Source organism: Dendrobates tinctorius, unplaced genomic scaffold (assembly GCF_039654945.1).
Source record: "Dendrobates tinctorius isolate UK_male_01 unplaced genomic scaffold, ASM3965494v1 ptg000212l, whole genome shotgun sequence".
In the NCBI taxonomy this organism is placed as follows: domain Eukaryota; kingdom Metazoa; phylum Chordata; class Amphibia; order Anura; family Dendrobatidae; genus Dendrobates; species Dendrobates tinctorius.
Genome location: NW_027361879.1, coordinates 84,844 through 103,112, shown reverse-complemented (window position 1 = coordinate 103,112; position 18,269 = coordinate 84,844). Strand labels below are relative to the sequence as shown.

Below are 18,269 nucleotides of genomic sequence, written 5' to 3'. Positions count from 1 at the left end.
CCACTTGAAATAGATCACTCTGTTTGCAATGACTCTATCTAATATACGAGTTTCACTTTTTGTATTGAAGAACTTAAATATATTAACTTTTTGATGATATTCTAATTTTGTGAAATGCCCCTCTATATATTATGTGAATGCAGAGGGCCTGGACACATTTCTTGCACAGGAGCCCAAATCTGTCAGTGTCCACCCCTGTTCTAAGGTGTTTGCCAGCTTAGTTCATCGGCAACACTTTCCTATGGCAGCTGGGAACCTAACAAAAGCCACAAGTGTGTAATTATTAGGAAATGGAGTAGCTGTAACAACCCATAGAATAAAGTTAATTTAAAAGTTTAAAAATTGCTGCTGGGTAATTAGCAATAATCTGATATTAGCCAATATCTTACAGTCTATAAATGGCTAGTTCTCCTTAAGAGTGTCGGACTCACGCAGTGGCAGTGACTAATGAGTTAATCATTGCATATTTCAAAAGATATATTAGCCTGCCCTAAAACACAGGGCTGTAGTGACCCGCCTTCGGCATAAGTGTCTGACACAGCTGCCTCTGTACTGTCCGGGAATGCTGTGCAAGAGACTAACATCGTCAGATTACACACATGCACACACTGTATGCACACTCATGTTAGGACCTGTCATACACCACTGAGCGCGGAACTGAAGAAGGGCAACACTACAACACTACCAGCCCTGAGCTCACACCAGTGCCCTCACCCATGTAATAGGAATCCCACTGATAAGGCACTCACATGCCGAAAACAGGATCAACACCAGTAAGAGCTGGAAGAATAAAAAATAAAATCTCAAGATGATCCCCTACGTGAACCTACGATCGAAATCCTTAATGAAGATCCTCCTGGCATTATGTCTGGTCACTATGGTAGGACTACTTCTTTCACGCAAGGAGCAGTTAGTTAATAGTCTATCGCCACGGTGGAGTGCCTATTACAAGAGGTAAGAATGCTCGGTGGGTGGTGGAGACCCTACGGACTCTTATAGGACTTTTTTACATTTTTGATGGATCGAACACTAGGGCAGTGTTTGTGATGCTGGGTATCGGATGGGTACTGGGTAAACTTGAAACTTGTGTTTCTAAGGGCTCAGAGATTGTAACCTTTAGGAAGCGAATTTGAAGAAGCAGTAGCTGATGGGGCTTGTAGTTCCTCTCCGTTGAGTCAAAGTACACAGTCATCTGTGCATCTTTGTGTTTAGGTGATGGGTTATATGTTTTCCTTAGTTTTTTTTGTGATTACCTGATTTTTTTCTGTGTTAGTGTTTTTATGTGTATGTGTGTATGTTATCATTTATGTATGTGCATATCGGTGATGTTTTTTAGTATGTGTATCTGTGTATTTTCTTGTATGTGTCTTTATTTTTTATGCAGCTTTGTATACATTTGTGTATTTGTGTCTTTTTTATCTATCTGTGTTAAGTGTTTGTATATTTGTTTTTCGTACTTGTGTCTTTTTTTATGTATTTGTGTTTTTTGTGTGTGTTAGCATGTGTGCATCTGTGTCTTTGCATGCATTTATGTGTGTATCTGTACTATTATCCCTCTGTGTGCATATATGTGCATCTCTGTGTGCTATTTTTATGTATTTACGGTTTGTAACCGTCCTTTTGTTGTATCTTTGGATTATATTTATGGTATGTATCTGTGTCTGTGTGTGTGTACCTATATATTGTTATTTATGTATGTATGTCAATATATTTGCCTTTTGCTTTCAGTATTTTTCTGTTTTAGTAATGTGTGTATGTGTGTATCAGTACTTTTTATGTATCTGTGAGTTTTTTGTATGTTTTGTATTGTTTTATTTATTATGCTTACTTATATAGCGCCATCATATTCCACAATGCTTTTGCAGCTATTGTCATCTCCGACCCCATTGGGGTTTACAATATAAATCCCCTATCAGTATGTCTTTAGTTGTATGTGTTTATTTCTGAGTTACTGTTTATATGTGTTACCTGTGGTTTATGCATGTACGTATTATTATTTGTGTTTTTGTGTGTTTTTTGTACATGTGCATTAGTACTTCTGTGAGTGTGCAACTGTGTGTGTGTTTCTGTATGCATGTGTGTTACTACTTATGTATGTTTGTATAGGTGCATGTTTTTGTATGCATGTGCGCTAGTATTTATGTTTGTGTATTGGTGTATGTTTTTGTATGTATGTTAGCATTTTTGTATATGTGTATAGGTGTATGTTTTTGAATGTATGTGTGTTAGTATTTATTCATGTGTGGTTTTGTTTACATGTGTGTGTTAGTATTTATGATTGTGTATAAGTGTATGTCTTTATATGTATGTGAATTTTGTATGTATGTATTTTTATGAATATGTGTATTGATGTTTGTTTGTATATGTGTGTAAGTATTTATATACAATGATGACCAAAAGGGTAACAGTGTCTTGATCTTTTGTCAGGCTCCATATCTCACCATCCACTACTACTTTGATTGTGAGACTACCATAATTTTATACACAATCATCTTGGATATCTCATACATAAATTTGACTTCCAACTATTTAGCATATGATTAGTTATGCAGATTCTTGTCATGTCACTACATTGTTACTGTTTTGCTCCTAAAAATCTGAATTTTAATTATTATTATTTTGTAAATCCACCTTTGGCTTTCAACACTGCCAGAATCCTTCTGGGCATGCTCTTGATCAGATTCAAGCATGTCTTGACTGAAATCTGATTCAAGGTCTTTTCTACACATTCCCAAAGTTGATGCATACTGATCGACTTACTTGGGTATGTATACAGCTTTTTGTTCAATTCTACCCACAAGTCTGCGATTGAGTTGAGGTCTAGGGACTGTGGGGGGCCATTCCAGCACCTCTACTTCATTGTCATTGAACCATTTCTTCTCCAAGCTTGACATGTGCTTCTGGTCATTGTCCTTCAGGAACACTATGTCATCCTTTTCATTCCCACAGTACTCTAGTGTAGGAAGTAACTTGTCTTAGAGGATACTCATATAGTTCAGCATTTAGAACACCATTGATCCTGGTCAACACCTTTTCCTGTGAGATCATCTCATATCATCAGGCTATCGCCATCAAACTTGACAGTTCAATTTCTTGATCCGTTAGCCCCTTTTTCCTGTGTTTCTTCTAGACCCATTAGCACCTATTAGAGCCTAGTCTATTGACTTTTATCTCATCGCTCCAATCACGTTTCCAATATTCTACTGTCCATGATCTGTACCTTTTTGAAAACTCGTGCTGATGCTTCTTATGACAATTTTAAAGTTGAAGCTTCCTCACCTTTCTTTGGGCCAACATTCCAGACTTGTGTAATGTGCGTCGCACGGTGCTTGTGTTATTATGAAGCATACAAGCCACCTCCACTGCCATGTTTGTCGCACTAGAACTGATAGACCTTGGGATGAGTCGACATGTTGAGTTCCATATTTTGCCTGGATGTCCACCTCTTGGCTTTTGAATGGACTCTTTATTTTGCATTCTTCCAACTATCATGACACTCACATGATGCAGTTTGTAAATTTTCTGGGTCAAGAGACTGCTATCGATGAGCTGGATGATGCTGTTTCTCTTTTCTTGGGAAATCGTCTTCATGGCTGCTGCTCGAATCAAACCATTGACCTTTCACTTGGGAATCAACCTAATATTACACTGAGGTATTAGGGAATGTGAGAACAGGTTGTGTTTTGTAGTATTCAGGAAGAAAAATATGTTTAAACCACCAGGAGCAAAACCAAAATAATGCAGTGACATGACAAGAATTTGCTAAACTAATTATATGCTAAATAGTTGCAAGTCAAATTTATGTATGAGATAGCCAAGATGATTGTCTATAAAATGATGGTAGTCTCATGATCAAAGCAGTAGTGTACGGTGAGAAATGGAGCCTGAAAGTCAAAAATTCAAAACATTGTTACCCTTTTGGTCGTTGTCAGTGTATGTGTGTACGGATATATGTTATATGTATGTGTGTTAGCATTTATGTATGTGTGTATGGATGTATGTTGTTGTATGTATGTGTGTTACTATTTATGTTTATGTGCATATTATTATTATTATACATTTATATAGTGCCATTTATTCCATAGTGCTTTACATGTGAAAAGGGAAATATAGACAAGTATAATAAACATGTGCAAGACAAGGGACACACAAGTACAGAAGGAGAGAGGGCCCTGCCTGCGAGGGCTCACAGTCTACAGAGATGGGTGAGGATACACTAGGAGAGGGTAGAGCTGGTTGTGCGGTGGTTCAGTAGACTGAGGATCATTGCAGGCTGTATGCTTGTCGGAACAGGTGGGTCTTCAGGTTCTTCTTGAAGGTTTCCGTTGTTGGTAAGAGAGTATGATGTGTTGGGGTAGAGAGTTCCAGAGTATTGGGGAAGCTCGGGAGAAGTCTTGCATGCGGTTGTGGGAAAAAGTGATAAGGGGGGAGTAGAGGAGGAGATTTTGAGAGGGTCGATGGTTGCGTGCGGGTAGGTACCGGGAGACCATGTCACAGATGTATGGAGGAGACAGGTTGTGGATGGCTTTGTATGTCATGGTTAGGGTTTTGAACTGGAGCCTCTGGGCAATAGGAAGCCAGCGAAGGGCCTGACATAGGGGGGAAGCTGGGGAATAGCAGGGAGACAGGTGCATTAGTCGGGCAGCAGAGTGTAGGATGGACTGGAGTGGTGCCAGAGTGCTGGAGGGGAGGCCAGAGAGTAGAAGGTTGCAGTAGTTGTTATATGTGTTTTAAGGTGACCAAACAAATTAGATAAAACTAGGATCATGGTTGAACAGTAGTCTCTGATACAGGATCCTTACGCTGATGCAGTCTTACACCTTATAGTCCACAGTTAAAGATGTTAATCCTACCCATACTGTACATGTTGTACAATGACAACGGGCAAAAAAATTTACATTTTTGTCTACAAATATTCTTTCCTGGATAGTTCTTGGCTGAAAGATCTTTTGGATGTTGAAAAATACAACATCATTCTTCATTTCAGACAACAATGGTCGGTGATTGGATAGCTAAAGTGGCAGTTTGATGTTTAATTTCACCTGTTCAGCATTCATTAAGGGCAAAATCGTCCATTTTCATCAACTTCGATCTAATGTGGGCGGCACGGTGGCTCAGTGGTTAGCGCTGCAGCCTTGCAGCGCTGGGGTCCTGGGTTCGAGTCCCACCAAAGACAACATCTGCAAGGAGTTTGTATGTTCTCCCCGTGTTTGCGTGGGTTTCCTCCGGGTACTCCGGTTTCCTCCCACATTCTAAAAGACATACTGATAGGGAATTTAGATTGTGAGCCCCATCGGGGACAGTGATGATGTGTGTGCAAACTGTAAAGCGCTGCGGAATATGTTAGCGCTATACAAAAATAAAGATTATTATTATTATTAATGTGAGTGGACATCCTTAAAATAAAACGAAGAACGTTTGAGCTTGATGGGCAAATATCTTTTGTCATTCTACATACAGGGAGCTTAGTAGGGTTGTATGTGTGTAATGTGTAAGTGAATGTGTGTATTATGTGCGGATCTGTGTGTGTATCCATCTGTGTGCTTTTATGCGAGAATCTTCTTGTATTATATGTGTATGCTACATGTAGATCTGTGAGTAATGTGACTATGCTTGACTTGTGAGCATTAAATGTTTGTATTTCTGTGGGTGTATTGCTTTGGTATATCGGTTTGTATTTTTATGTGCTTATTATATGTGTGATAAGTATACATTACATTGCTTATGTTTGTTTTATTTGTGTTATATATTTGACATAGAAGATTAGCTGTGAAGCATTAGGCAAAATGGGATCAATGCAGTTAGTGACAGGGACACAGATCTGATGAGAGCAGGATTCTCCTGTTTTTTAGTGTTGGTCTGTAAAATAAAGGTAAGGCCCAAGTCTTGTGTTACTTCACACCAATAGAACCCACTGTAGACCAGCATCCTCAATAATGGAGTCTCTTCTATGTCCTGAGACAGTTTTGTTCCCCTGATGTGTGCACCCCATACAAGGTCATCTTCATAAATCCAGTAATGAATCAGCCCAATGTGGTGATTGCAGGTACGCAGGATGCAGTGACGAGTCACGAGACAGTTAGGTGCTTTCTATATTAAGGTTTATAAGACCAGAGGGAACTTTCCTCATTCCCGGCATGATCACCAAAAGGGGTAACACGGGTTGCCCTCGCAGGGGGTTCTATACAAGCACACACAAACGGGTAGAACACGACTACTTCCGGCAACAGTCGGTCACTATAGGGCCGCGGTATGGCCGACTACGGGTCCTTAATTATAAAGTCAACTTAGCCGTCCAGACGTCCCTCGCCGTTCAGGTTGGTGGTCTTTTGGCGTAGTAGTTGCTGGGCCCAGTTGCTGAGGCGATGACGAAGACTTCACACACTCTGGCGCGCTGATGACACTGGAGCCCCACAGGCTCCGGCGTTGTCCATGGACGATTGGGCCGCAGCCCCTGGCCTGGGACAATTGGCAGCGATGTATGGTGGCGAATGACAGGTCACCTGCGCAGCTAACGGCTGCGACGGGGAGTCCGCGGTCAGCAGAGGCCCGGCCCCTGCTGTAGGACCGGAGCGGGACAGTGGTGGCCTCCGCGGTACTGTACTTGCCGCGGCCACTGGTGAGAACAGGGCAGCTGCAGGTGGCGGGGAACAGGCCGCAGCCGCGAGCTGGAGCGAGACCGCAGCGGCCGTGGGTAGGCCGCAGCGGCCGCAGGTTGAACTGGGGCCGCAGTGGCCGTGGGTTTGAGCGAGGCGACAACGGCCGCGAATGACCGCGGGCAGGCGGCAGCCGCAGGGTGGAAGAAGGCGGCGGCCACTGGGCGACGCGGGGCAGCGGTTCTCGGACGATCGTCTCGGCGCCGTCCCACTGATGTCCAGGGGAAGTATCCCTCCCGTCTCTGGCCTCCTTTCTGGCTCTGGTGAGTCGCTCTGGCTCTCAGTCGCTCCCAGAATCTCCTGCTCCTTCTGTGTCGTTCTGCTGACTCATCGTCCTGGGAATTCCCCTCCTCCTTTATACTGGTCCCTCCCCCAGCCCATCTCTCTATCACAACGGTCCATCCCCGAACTCTGTCCCCCGGAACCCAGGTGACGGTCCCCTTGGTTCTGACCCGGACACTCGACGGGGACCCTCTCATCCACACTAACACCTGGACTACCAGATAAGGAAGGAAAGATAGGACCCGCAGTCTGTCATTCCAAAAAAAATCCACTTTACTTTTTGGGAATATCTAGCTTTTCTGCATTCCTTATAACTCATGCACCTTTTCCAGGATGAGATCCATAATTCCACTTGTCCTGTCGCTATCTCACAGTGCATTATTACTTGTCTGTTTTATGGTTCTATATATTATGTGCCAATATGAGCTCTTTAGATGTGTGTGGTTTTATGTGTATTATATGTGAGAATTAAAGGTGAGTTATGTGTAGTGTATATCTGTATGTTATATGTGTGTTATTCTGTGTACTATGTGCTCTTATTTGTATATATATGTGTGTATATTACGTGTATTCCTTTTATATGGTAATTTGTGTATTTTGTGTGTATTATTTGTGTGTAGGTGATGTGTTTCTATGTGTATCATTCTGTATGTGTATTATGCTTCTGCTTTTGTACGTATACATCTATGACTTTATATGTGTCTATATTATGTGCGTATCTTTTATTTTATATGTGTACTGTAAGTGTGTATATGTGTGTCCACTATATCTAGGTGCTAGTATGTGTGTCCTATTTTGTTCATTATAAGTGTTTTTTTTATACCTGTATTATGTGTATATGTGCATGTTTATTCTTGAATTTCAAATCTATGTACCGTATGTATAAAACATGGTTATGTGTGTATGAAAAATGTATATCTATGTTTTATTGTGTATGTACATGTGTTTAGTGTCAGCTTGTATCTTTCTACACGTATGGCTTTATATGAGTGTATGTTATGTGTATCTCTTTTAGTTTATATGTACACTATAAGTGTGTGGGGGTATATATATATATATATGTGTGTGTGTGTGTGCACAGTATATCTAGGTGCTTATATACATGGCCTATTTGTGTGAATTATAGGTTTGTGTCTATAATTGTATTATATCTTTGTATGCATGTTTATTACTGTACTTCTGTGTTTTATATGTAAATTACATTGTTATTTGTGGGTTTGGGTGTGTTATGTATGTATGTAATATGTCTGTGTGTATTATAGTGTATGTGCTTCTACTTAGTGTCTGCTTGTCTATATGTTTTATATGTGTATCTTCTGTATATCTATGTTATAAGTCTTTATACATGTGTACAGTGTATATAGGTGCTTACACATATGTACTATTCTGTATATTATAGTTGTTCATATATATAATATATATATAGTATTATGTCTACATATTTATGTTTATATTATTCCTGTGTTTTATGTGTTTCACATGTTTTTGTGCGATTATATGTACAGTATATTAAGTGTGTGTATGTACTATGTATATCTGTGTGTATTATAGTGTGTGTTTTATATGTGTGTAGTCTGTGTGTATGTTAGTTTATATTTATACCATAAGTCTTTATACAATGTACAGTGTATGTAGGTGCTTATATGTGTGTATGTTGTACGTATCTCTGCTAGTTTATATTTATACTATAAGTGGATATATGTGCACCGTATAGCTAGATGTGTATGTATAAGTGTGTCCCATATGTGTATAGGTATATTTATATAATTGTACTATGTAGCTATGTGTTTATTTCTGTATTCCTGTGTTTTATACAAGTATGTATATTTTATGTGTGTGTGTGTATGATGGGTATATTTGTGTGGTTACATGTGTGCTTTTATGTGTATGTGTGCACTGTATCTATGTTTTGTACAATTGTTGGCTTTATATTTGTATGAAATGTGTGTATTTTAGATATATGTCTGTGTTTATATGTGTATAGTATATGTGTATGATACATGTGCATTATATGTGCATGCGTTTAGGTGTGTTTGTTGTATCCATTATAACCAGTCCATGCCCAGCGGAGCTTACAATCTAATCTCCCTCACTCTCCCATCAGGGTTATTTTAATGAAAGCCACATGCGATAAGTATATTTTTGGGTTATACAGTGCAAAAGAACCAGAGTATGTATAGTCTTGCCAAACCGGGGGATATAGAGATGTCATAGACAAATAAAAATCATCAAGCTGGCTGCCAAGATCTCAAAGTGTAAGATAACCATTCTGGTAGGGATTTGCTTCCATAGCGATTCCTTAAATATATTTATTCCTGCAGCTGATGAGAACCATAAGAAAAATATTATTAGAGTTAGAATATTTCTATTTAGGCATTTTCCCGATAAAGATCTAAAAACTCATAGTTGAAAAGCCAATTCCACAGCAGTGCAGAGTATTTCAGGAAACTAGTGTCCTCCTCATCTTTCTTCCTTTGCATTTGTGTGATTTGGTTCTGCAATGATATGAGGAGGTAATTAGAGACAAGTGGGAGCTCTCTTGTTGATGGAAATGGTGGAAGGAAAGGATTCTAGTGGAGCACAAAGTATTTCAGGAGAAGAGTGTTCTAATTTCGCTGTGACTTGTTCATTATTCTGTAAAATGTATAACTGTATGTTGCTGGGCCATTGTCTTTGAGGATGGGAATGAATATCACAAATTCACATCAGAGAGAGCAAGGGTCTCAGTAGCACAGAGTATTTCAGGAAACGAGAGTGCTAATTTCGTACGAAACAGTGACCTGTTGCATCCTTATACAGGACTGTATGTAGCAGTGGCAGCGCCATGTAAAAACAGGAATGAAGGAGATTCGGGACCCCGCAGCACAGAGTGCTTCAGGAGCCTAGATTGCTTTTTAACTATAAAATCCCATGAATGTGTAGCTGATAACCCACAGACAGATGCCAGAGGAGACAGATGATGATGTCAGTGCTCTTCATTATATATGAAGTCCATTGTTTGCTATCTCAATGGCTCCCTTGTGGCTCCATGTCGTGGGATCTCCTTTCCCACACTTATTATTGGTGTGTAGAGCGTCTTCTAGGGGCAGCGCAGTTCCTCAACACGTGCGACAATTGCCTCAAATGATTAAAAAAAAATTATCTTTCATACCAAAGTAAAAGGAGAGTCCTATCCATTATGTTTCCATACAATTTCCAGTTGCCCCTTTAATTAGAGGATCAGTCCATAACATTTGTGAATAAGATTACTAATTTGTGAGGTTGCACTGTCTGATTAGAATCTAACCTGGTTTGACATTTACGTAAAGGGATGCAATACTTTTGACATTTTTTTTTGTACGGTGACTTTTGGCGATCAGCTGGGATCGACAAGGTAACCTGGCAGCAAGTGGTCAATTCTCCAACAGCGCCATCACAGGTGGAATGAAGTATTGCACAGTGCCTATTGTTGGGTCCTCCAGAGCAGCTGTCAGGTTCTTCTACAGTGTACAGCTAATCATCACATTATCAGGTAATCGTTTAGAGACCCTTCTCATAACTGAGGGCGCCATTGGTTATCACTAGAGAAGAGCGACTTTGCCTTTTTTAGGGTCGAGTCAGGTTTCATGAAACCCGACTTTCTCAAAAGTCGAGTCGAACGAAATCAGCCGACTATAGGGAAAAGTCGGGAAATATGAAACCCAATGCAAGTCAATGGGGAGAAAAGTCGGCAGTGAGTGGAGGACTGTAAACACACCTGGCATGAATTTTAACCCTAAATCTCTCTCTCTTCTCTCTCTCCCTCTTCCTCTCGCTCTCTCGCTCTCTCTCTCTCCCACTCCAGCTACCCTACGCTACGCTTCTCTCATTGGCTGAAAAAAGTCACGTGCAAGCATTCGGCGAAACCCGACTTTGGCGCTTGGGTCGCCGACCACATGGCCGACTTCACACCGTGGTCGGGTTTCGTTTCATGAAACCCGACTTTGGCGAAAGTCGGCGACTTTTGAATCTGACCGACCTGTTTCGCTCAACTCTAGTTATCACCAAACAGCAATAACAAAGGAATCAATATTTACAGGATCATTTTAATAGCAAACTGTCAGTGTAGTCAAACTACACTAGCCACGCTCATAATGTAATACTGATGGGCTCCCACAATACAGCAAGCTATGTTTTAGGCCGGGGTCACACTAACCGACGAGAAATACGGTCCGTAGTTTACATGAGAAATGTCCCCTAAACAGTGCTCCGTATATCATCCGTAATCAAGGTGTTGTCGCGTATTTTGCGCATGTAACCATCCGTATATAATCCGTATGGCGAGATTTTCCCACCAACTTGCAAAATGGACATTTAACGGTTTTGAGGCCTGCAAACTGTTTAAATCATTAGCCTACACCCTATTTATTGGCTCTGTAACAGGTGGCTGCCTCCATTCTGTCCATTTGTGACCTTGCCTTGTCTAGGTGTGTTGGTGTTGTTTGGCCAACGTGGCAGACAGTCTGAGTTTCAACACAACTGAGCAGGTTCTCTTCAACTGGCTTTTGTCACGCCACTTTGGTCAGCCATACCCAGTGATAGTGGATCCACGGAGGAGACAAATGTGGGTCCATCTACTTTTGAGGCAACGACTCACAAGAGGTCATTTCTACCGTCTCTATTCTTCTCTACGGGATCATCCAGAAAAAAATTTTCAATTCTGTCGCATGAGCCTTGCCACATTTGATCTACTCTTGGAGACTGTGCACCCTGGGATAACCTTTCAGGACACAAGGATGCGCAAAGCTATATCTGCAGAGGAGCGACTTCTACTCACATTACGGTATGTACTACACAACCACATTCTCTATGTTCATGCTGTGTTGCCCAAAGTATGAGTATTTTATTATTTGGGTACCATTTTTTTGCCTCATCTAAGTCCAGATATATTTAAATTATAGACCAGAATATTATGTGTATTATGTACTGAATATCACGTAGTCATTATGCTTGAAAAAATATGTGTGTTAGTAAATATGACAAATTATAATGTTTTGTATGTATGTAGCTGTTGTTTTTCTAATTTTTGGCTTTTAAATGTTACATTTCTGTTGTTCTCCAGCTTCTTGTCCATTGGCCTGTCTTATGCCGCACTCCACCATGAGTTTCTCATTGGAAGATCTACCATTTCTGGCATAGTCAGGTCGACATATAGTGAAATCTGGTCAAGACTACATCAAGTCATCATGCCCGAGCCCAGGATGGAAGACTGGTTGAGGATCACAAGGGACTTTGAGGAGGAATGCCAGTTTCCAAATTGTATTGGGGCCCTTGATGGGAAACATATCCGTGTGCATAAGCCGCTGAACTCTGGCTCCCTATTCCTTTAATTATAAGCAATACTTTTCTGTTGTATTGTTGGGTCTGGCCGACCCTCAATACAAGTTTATAATTGTCGACATTGGGGCCTATGGAAGGACGGGAGACTCTAGAATCTTCAATAATTCCATTGGATCTACCCCCACCACGCCAGCTACCAGGCTCGACATCAGTCCCTTATGTCCTTGTGGCAGATGAGGCATTTCAGTTAACGCACAATGTAATGAGGCCATATCCCCGACGCAACGTGGACCACCGACGCAGAATTTTTAACTTGCGCCTATCACGTGCTCGGCGACGGGTAGAGTGTTCCTTTGGCATTGTTTGTGCCAAATGGCGGGTCCTCCAGTCTGCTATTCAGCTGAGTGAACAAAACGTTAATGAAGTTATAAAAGCATGTGTCGTTCTTCATAACTTCACCAGGATACATGATTGTTCCTCCTCTGCTGGTGTTGTGAGTCCACATGTCAACCCTCAATGTAGACCGCTCTCTGGTCTCAAAGTGCGTGATATCTTCACTAATTATTTTGTGTCACCTGAGGGGGAAACTTCTTGCCAAGAGCATGCTGTATCTATGTTGTAAATTTTTTCTTTTTGTCTGTGTAAATATATATATTTCAACTCCTTATGTTTCTCTCACTTTGTAATTCCCTTGGTAAGTGTATGTTAGTATGTTGTGATGTTATTGCATAATTGAGACAGAGGCGGTAGCCAATTTTTTCATTTTTTTGTTTTTTAAACCATATTCTTGCCATATGGTTAATGTGTAAATGGCACAATGTGGCCTTTTTGCATATTGGAAATTTTTAAAACCACAAACTTGCATAGCCAACAAAAAAAGGCAAGACCATAATTAACAAAACAATACTACAACATTACAAATGGTGGTAGGTCGTGGGAGGAGAAGGCAGAAGCCCAGCCTGTGTTGGCTGCTGGCTATTTTAGCCAACTTGGCCCTCGCCCTCTGTGGGGGCATACTCTTGGCCATGATGTTGGTAGTGTGCTGCCTTATGGGATTGTGGTGGGTACGGGGAAGTCTGATACTGTAGAGGGGCCTCCTGTTGGGGCTGGTAGGCCAGTGGCTCATACACCCCAAAATAGCCATGTCGTCCCCAACCAGGTTGGGACCAGCCTACAACACTGGGTGGGAACAAGTGGCCATATTGGTGAGGTTGGTTAGAGACAAACATATGTGACTGCTGTGGCCAAGGTTGGGTCGGGGGAGGAAGGGGGTGAGGTGTAGGCCCACATGTAGAAGGATCCTCAGAGCCAGATTGAGCAAGCCTGTGTGGGAGTGGTCTAAGGCACATCAGATTCCTTGGGGAAAGCTGCCACCTCTCCAGAAATTCAAATACCTCATATGGGGTATTGGGGGGTATGCTTGCGTCAATCAGGATCTGAATAGATCCTTGAATATGTAACCTCACCTCACGGGGAAGGGACCGAAGATAACGGGCCAGGCTGCATGAGTACGCCTCCTCCCCATCATCATTATTCTCTCTAGCAAGATAGTTGAGGACCCCTGTGTCCACATTTGTATGGGTATCTTGGCAGGGATCTGGCGCCTTCTTCTACCTCGCCGGGATGGTACAGCAGGCTGGGGGGAGCCCTCTAGGTGGACAGTTGGGCTGCTGCTGATGTGGCCCTGATCATCCTGTATGGCAGGTGGTGCTGCAGCTGACGGTCCTGCTTGTGGCTGTGGTCCTGGTGGTGGGGTTTGTAGCGCAGGTCCAGGTCCAAGGGCAGGCGCAGGGCGAGCAGGAGACAAAACTTGGCCCATGCTTCTTGGAGGGGGAGAAGATGGGCCAGCCACCTCTTCCCTTCCAGCCACAGGATCTATGATTGGCTCTGTATTTGACCCAGTTTCCCTTTCAGTAAGATTAGACTGAGTTCTGTTATGAAATATAAAATGGCAAAAAAAAAAAAAAGAAAAAAAATTGGTTTGTGCCCTGTAAAGAATAAGTGTAATGTGGTGAGAATTTTCTACTTACGGTCTCAGATCCAGAATTGGAGCGAGGAAGGAGAGGTGATCATAGTATACATATTTTCGCTTGATGTAGCCCGCATCCCCACTTCTTGAACGCTGCTGGCGCTCCCGGCGATACTGGTCGTGGATGCTGCGCCAGCGTCTCATCACATCTTCAACTGCAATGTGACAGAAAATATTCTACATTTCACATATTTGCAAAACAACCTTTACAAAAAGTAGCATAGTCATGTGGCCTAGTAGGGTGTGATTTCTACCCAGGGTGGCATATATAATTGGGGCAACTAGGCCAGATACACAGGGTCACAATAGCTCAGGGGGCAAGTAACAACTCTAAAATTGTCTTCCTAGGCATTATGAGGAGCTTGTGGACAGGGACCAATTATGTCAGGGTAAAACAGTGGGTCAAATCTGAATCTACAGGCCTCAAGAGGCAAAAAGCCCAAGCACAGTAAGGGGGGGGGCTACTTCCAAGATCCTTTTTTGATGTGAGGTAATTTTCAACCCTTTTTTTGGTTGAACTTACTCATTTGCTGCTGCTCCACACGTGGCCGATCACCAAAATCATGGAACATCTGGTGACCTATGCGCCTCCATGCCGCCTCCTTTCTTGCCTGGTCAGCATCATGGGCATCACGTTGGTCCCATATTTCCGGGCACTCCTGCACAAGAACAATCAGCATCTCCACATTCAGGTAGGGTGCCATGATGCTGTACTCCGTGGAGGCGATCTTCCGGGATGTCTGGAGCGCTTTTTGAGCTAATTAGCATGTCTAAGCTTTCAATTGGTTGGTCCATTTCCTGTCACCTGCCAAAGTCGTGCGTATTTCTCGCAAGTCACACGTGTGGTCCGTGTGTAATGCGTTATTTTTGCGCACCCATAGACTTGCACTGGTGTATTGCGGGCGGAATACTCTGACAATCGCAGCATGCTGTGATTGGCACGGACCGTAAAATACGCGCAAGAAATATACGGCTGATGGGAGCTACCCCATAGAGAATCATTGGTCAGTGTACAAAGCGCGGTTTTTCGCCTCTCACTCGTCCGTATCTCTCTAGTGTGACCCCGGCCTTACTCTGAAATATCACGGCGCTTCAAAGAAAACTCATGAGCCGGGCACAGCCTGCGGCTTCTCTCCACCCGACTCAGCTTGACAGGGAGCCTGCCAGTATTTCATGTTGCCTGCAGTCAGGGCACCATGAGTCTACTGACAGGTTCCCTTTAAGCTCGTGGTCACACTTTTAAGACAGATATTCACAAGACCTGGTTTCCTTCATACTGTATGTCCTCCATCCTGGGCCCCATCCTGGTATATAATAATTAATTAGAAATTATTATATGTCCCCCATCCTAGTATATGTCCCTCATTCTGCCACTTATTTAATGCATAGAAAAAAATAAGTAATTATACCTCCCTTCTGCTCTCCCACCAGGCTGCATCCTCTTCTGATGCCAGCAGCTGGCTCTGCTGAGGAAAAGTATCCCCACAGCATGATTCTACCACCACGTGTGATGGTGTGGATGATGTTTTCGCTTGATGTGCCGTGTTAGTTTTCTGCTACACATAGAGTTTTGCATTTATCCCAATAAGTTCTACTTTAGTCTCATCTGACCAGAGCATCTTCTTCCACATGTTCGCTGTGTCCCCTACGGGGCTTATTGGAAATTGCAAATGAGACTTCATATGGATTGCCTTCAAAAATGTCTTTTTTCGTGCCACTCGTACATAAAGGCCAGGTTTGTGAAGTATGCAACTAATAGTTGTCCTGTGAACAGATTCTCCCACCTGAGCTGTGGCTCTCTGCAGCTCCTCCAGAGTGACCTTGGTTCAGAGGACCCGTGATTGCTTCTTTAATTAGGGCTCTCCTTCCTTGGAATGTCAGTGTAGGTAGACGGCCATGTCTTGGTAGGTTTGCAGTTGTGCAATACTTCTTCCACTTTTGGATTATGGATTGAACCACTGTGAGATGTTCAAAACTAGGGCTATTTTTATAACCTAACCCTGCTTTACTCTTGTCCACATCTTTATCCCTGACCTGTCTGGTGTGTACATTGGTTTTAATGATGGTGTTTGATCCGTAATATTCTCAAACAAACCTCTGCGGTCTTGACAGAACAGTTGTAGCTATGCTGAGAATAAATTACACACAATTACTCAATTACTAATTATGTGACTTCCAGAGCCAATTGGTCCCTCAGGATTTTATTTGGGGTTTCAGACTACACGGGGCTGAATTCACATGCACGGCTCAATTTTCAGATTTATATTTTTAAAGTAAAGTGGGGAAAAAGGTATTTAGTCAGCCACCAATTGTTCAAGTTCTCCCACTTAAAAAGAGAGAGAGGCCTGTAATTGACATTAGAGTTGAGCGACTTTTGGTTTTTTAGGGTCGCGTTTCGTTTCGTGAAACCCGACTTTTCCAAAAGTCGGGTCGAGCAAGATCGTCCGATTATAGGGAAAAGTTGGGGTCGTCCTGAAACACGAAACCCAATGTAAGTCAATGGGGAATAAAAGTCGGCAGTGAGAGGAGGACAGGAAACACACCTACAGTGCCCATTTGAATGCCAAAAGCATCAATTCTTCTTACTTAAGCTTGTCAACCTTAATTAACTTCATAATACAAGTTACGCACTGAAAAATGGGGGTTATTTGGCTAAAGTTGTGGGGGGGGAGGGCTGGCTGCAGGTTTTCATGTGCCCTGGGCGAAAGAGCGCCCCTTTAACACATACCACAACTCATCATGCTCCGATACGGCAGAGAAATAGCGGTATAGTACAATGAAAAATACCTCACTTTTTACATCTCATGACGAGGCCCATCTATTTCTCCATACAAAATCATTGGTCCCATATAATGTTTGAAACAGTATATGATGAGCTCCACATAATGCTACAGTATATGTTGGTCCCCATGGAAGAAGCTCCACTGTCTTATTGGCCCAAATAATGCTCCAAACATAATGGGCCCCATTTCTAATGCTCTAGTGTATAATGGGCCCTGTAAATGCTGCTCCAGTGTCTGATGTCCACCTTTGGAATGTTCCAGTGTATGGTGGGCCCCATCTATCATTCTCCAGAGTATAGTGCTCCCCAAAAATTGCTGTCCCAACATTGAAAACAATCAAATAATTCTCCTCACTAGGGAATCCCTGTACTTGTCTGGACTCCTCGTCGTCCCCATCTTCCATCTCACTGCACAGTATTTCAACTTTGCAAGTGCTGTGATCCTGAGCAAGCAGGGGGGGCCCACTCGTTGGCGACGGCACTGGCACAGGGCCCCTGATAGTACGGTGGTGTGTCTGATGGCGGGTGGGCCGAACCTGCACTTTCATCTGCAGCTTCCTCTTTGTCACCGTGTAAGATGGAACTGTATATGGGAAGGGTAACCTGAGTTTCATCAGGGTCAGATTCAGGTCGTGTAGCGTGCGAGGGGAATGTAGTGGTCTGGGTCAATGTACCAGCAGATTCATCGAGCAGTGGCTGGGCATCAGTGCACTTGTGTCGCCCCCAGGAGTACGGTCGCCACAGTGGCATTACCTTCTTCCTAGGGAGTGTGATGTCATGCTTGGGAGCAACGAACGATCTCTCTATCAGGATAACTGATTGGGCGGCGTTATTCCCACGAGTCATGACCCTCCAAACAGCATTCATGAAGGCAAAGTGTTTGTTTTACGTGGGCAGTATGGTTGCAAAGCTGAACCTTAAAGGAATGTCCAGAAGGGCACCACCAGGAGTGGAGCCTACGGTTAAATTCGACTCCACCTGGGAAACCTCAACCATGCCAGCTACAGAACAGATGCACACATTGCAAGCTTAATTCCGTTAACGAACGAGACTCAGTCATGCCCCGCGGTCCGTGTCCGGCTTACTAGAGGGACACGTGAGGCTCTGGCACATGAGATTGGCCAATAACTGGTGTGTCATGCCCTTACATGTCCGTGGCTGCATGTGCGCTACACTGAAAAGGCCAGCGTTTGTCGCTTACAGGTGCAGATAACCCGCTGAA

The 18,269-nt window shown here is 42.8% G+C and overlaps 1 protein-coding gene across 2 annotated transcripts in view; it reads left to right on the top strand.

The window, feature by feature from the left end:
- The first annotated feature begins 520 nt into the window (after positions 1-520).
- LOC141058478 (alpha-N-acetylgalactosaminide alpha-2,6-sialyltransferase 2-like) overlaps positions 521-18,269 on the top strand; it is a 90,916-nt gene continuing 73,167 nt past the window's right edge. For both annotated transcript variants that reach the window (XM_073554700.1, XM_073554701.1), the window contains exon 1: positions 521-954. In XM_073554700.1, coding sequence (XP_073410801.1) covers positions 809-954 — 146 coding nt within the window. In that variant the 5' untranslated portion in view covers positions 521-808. The remainder of the gene's footprint in view (positions 955-18,269) is intronic.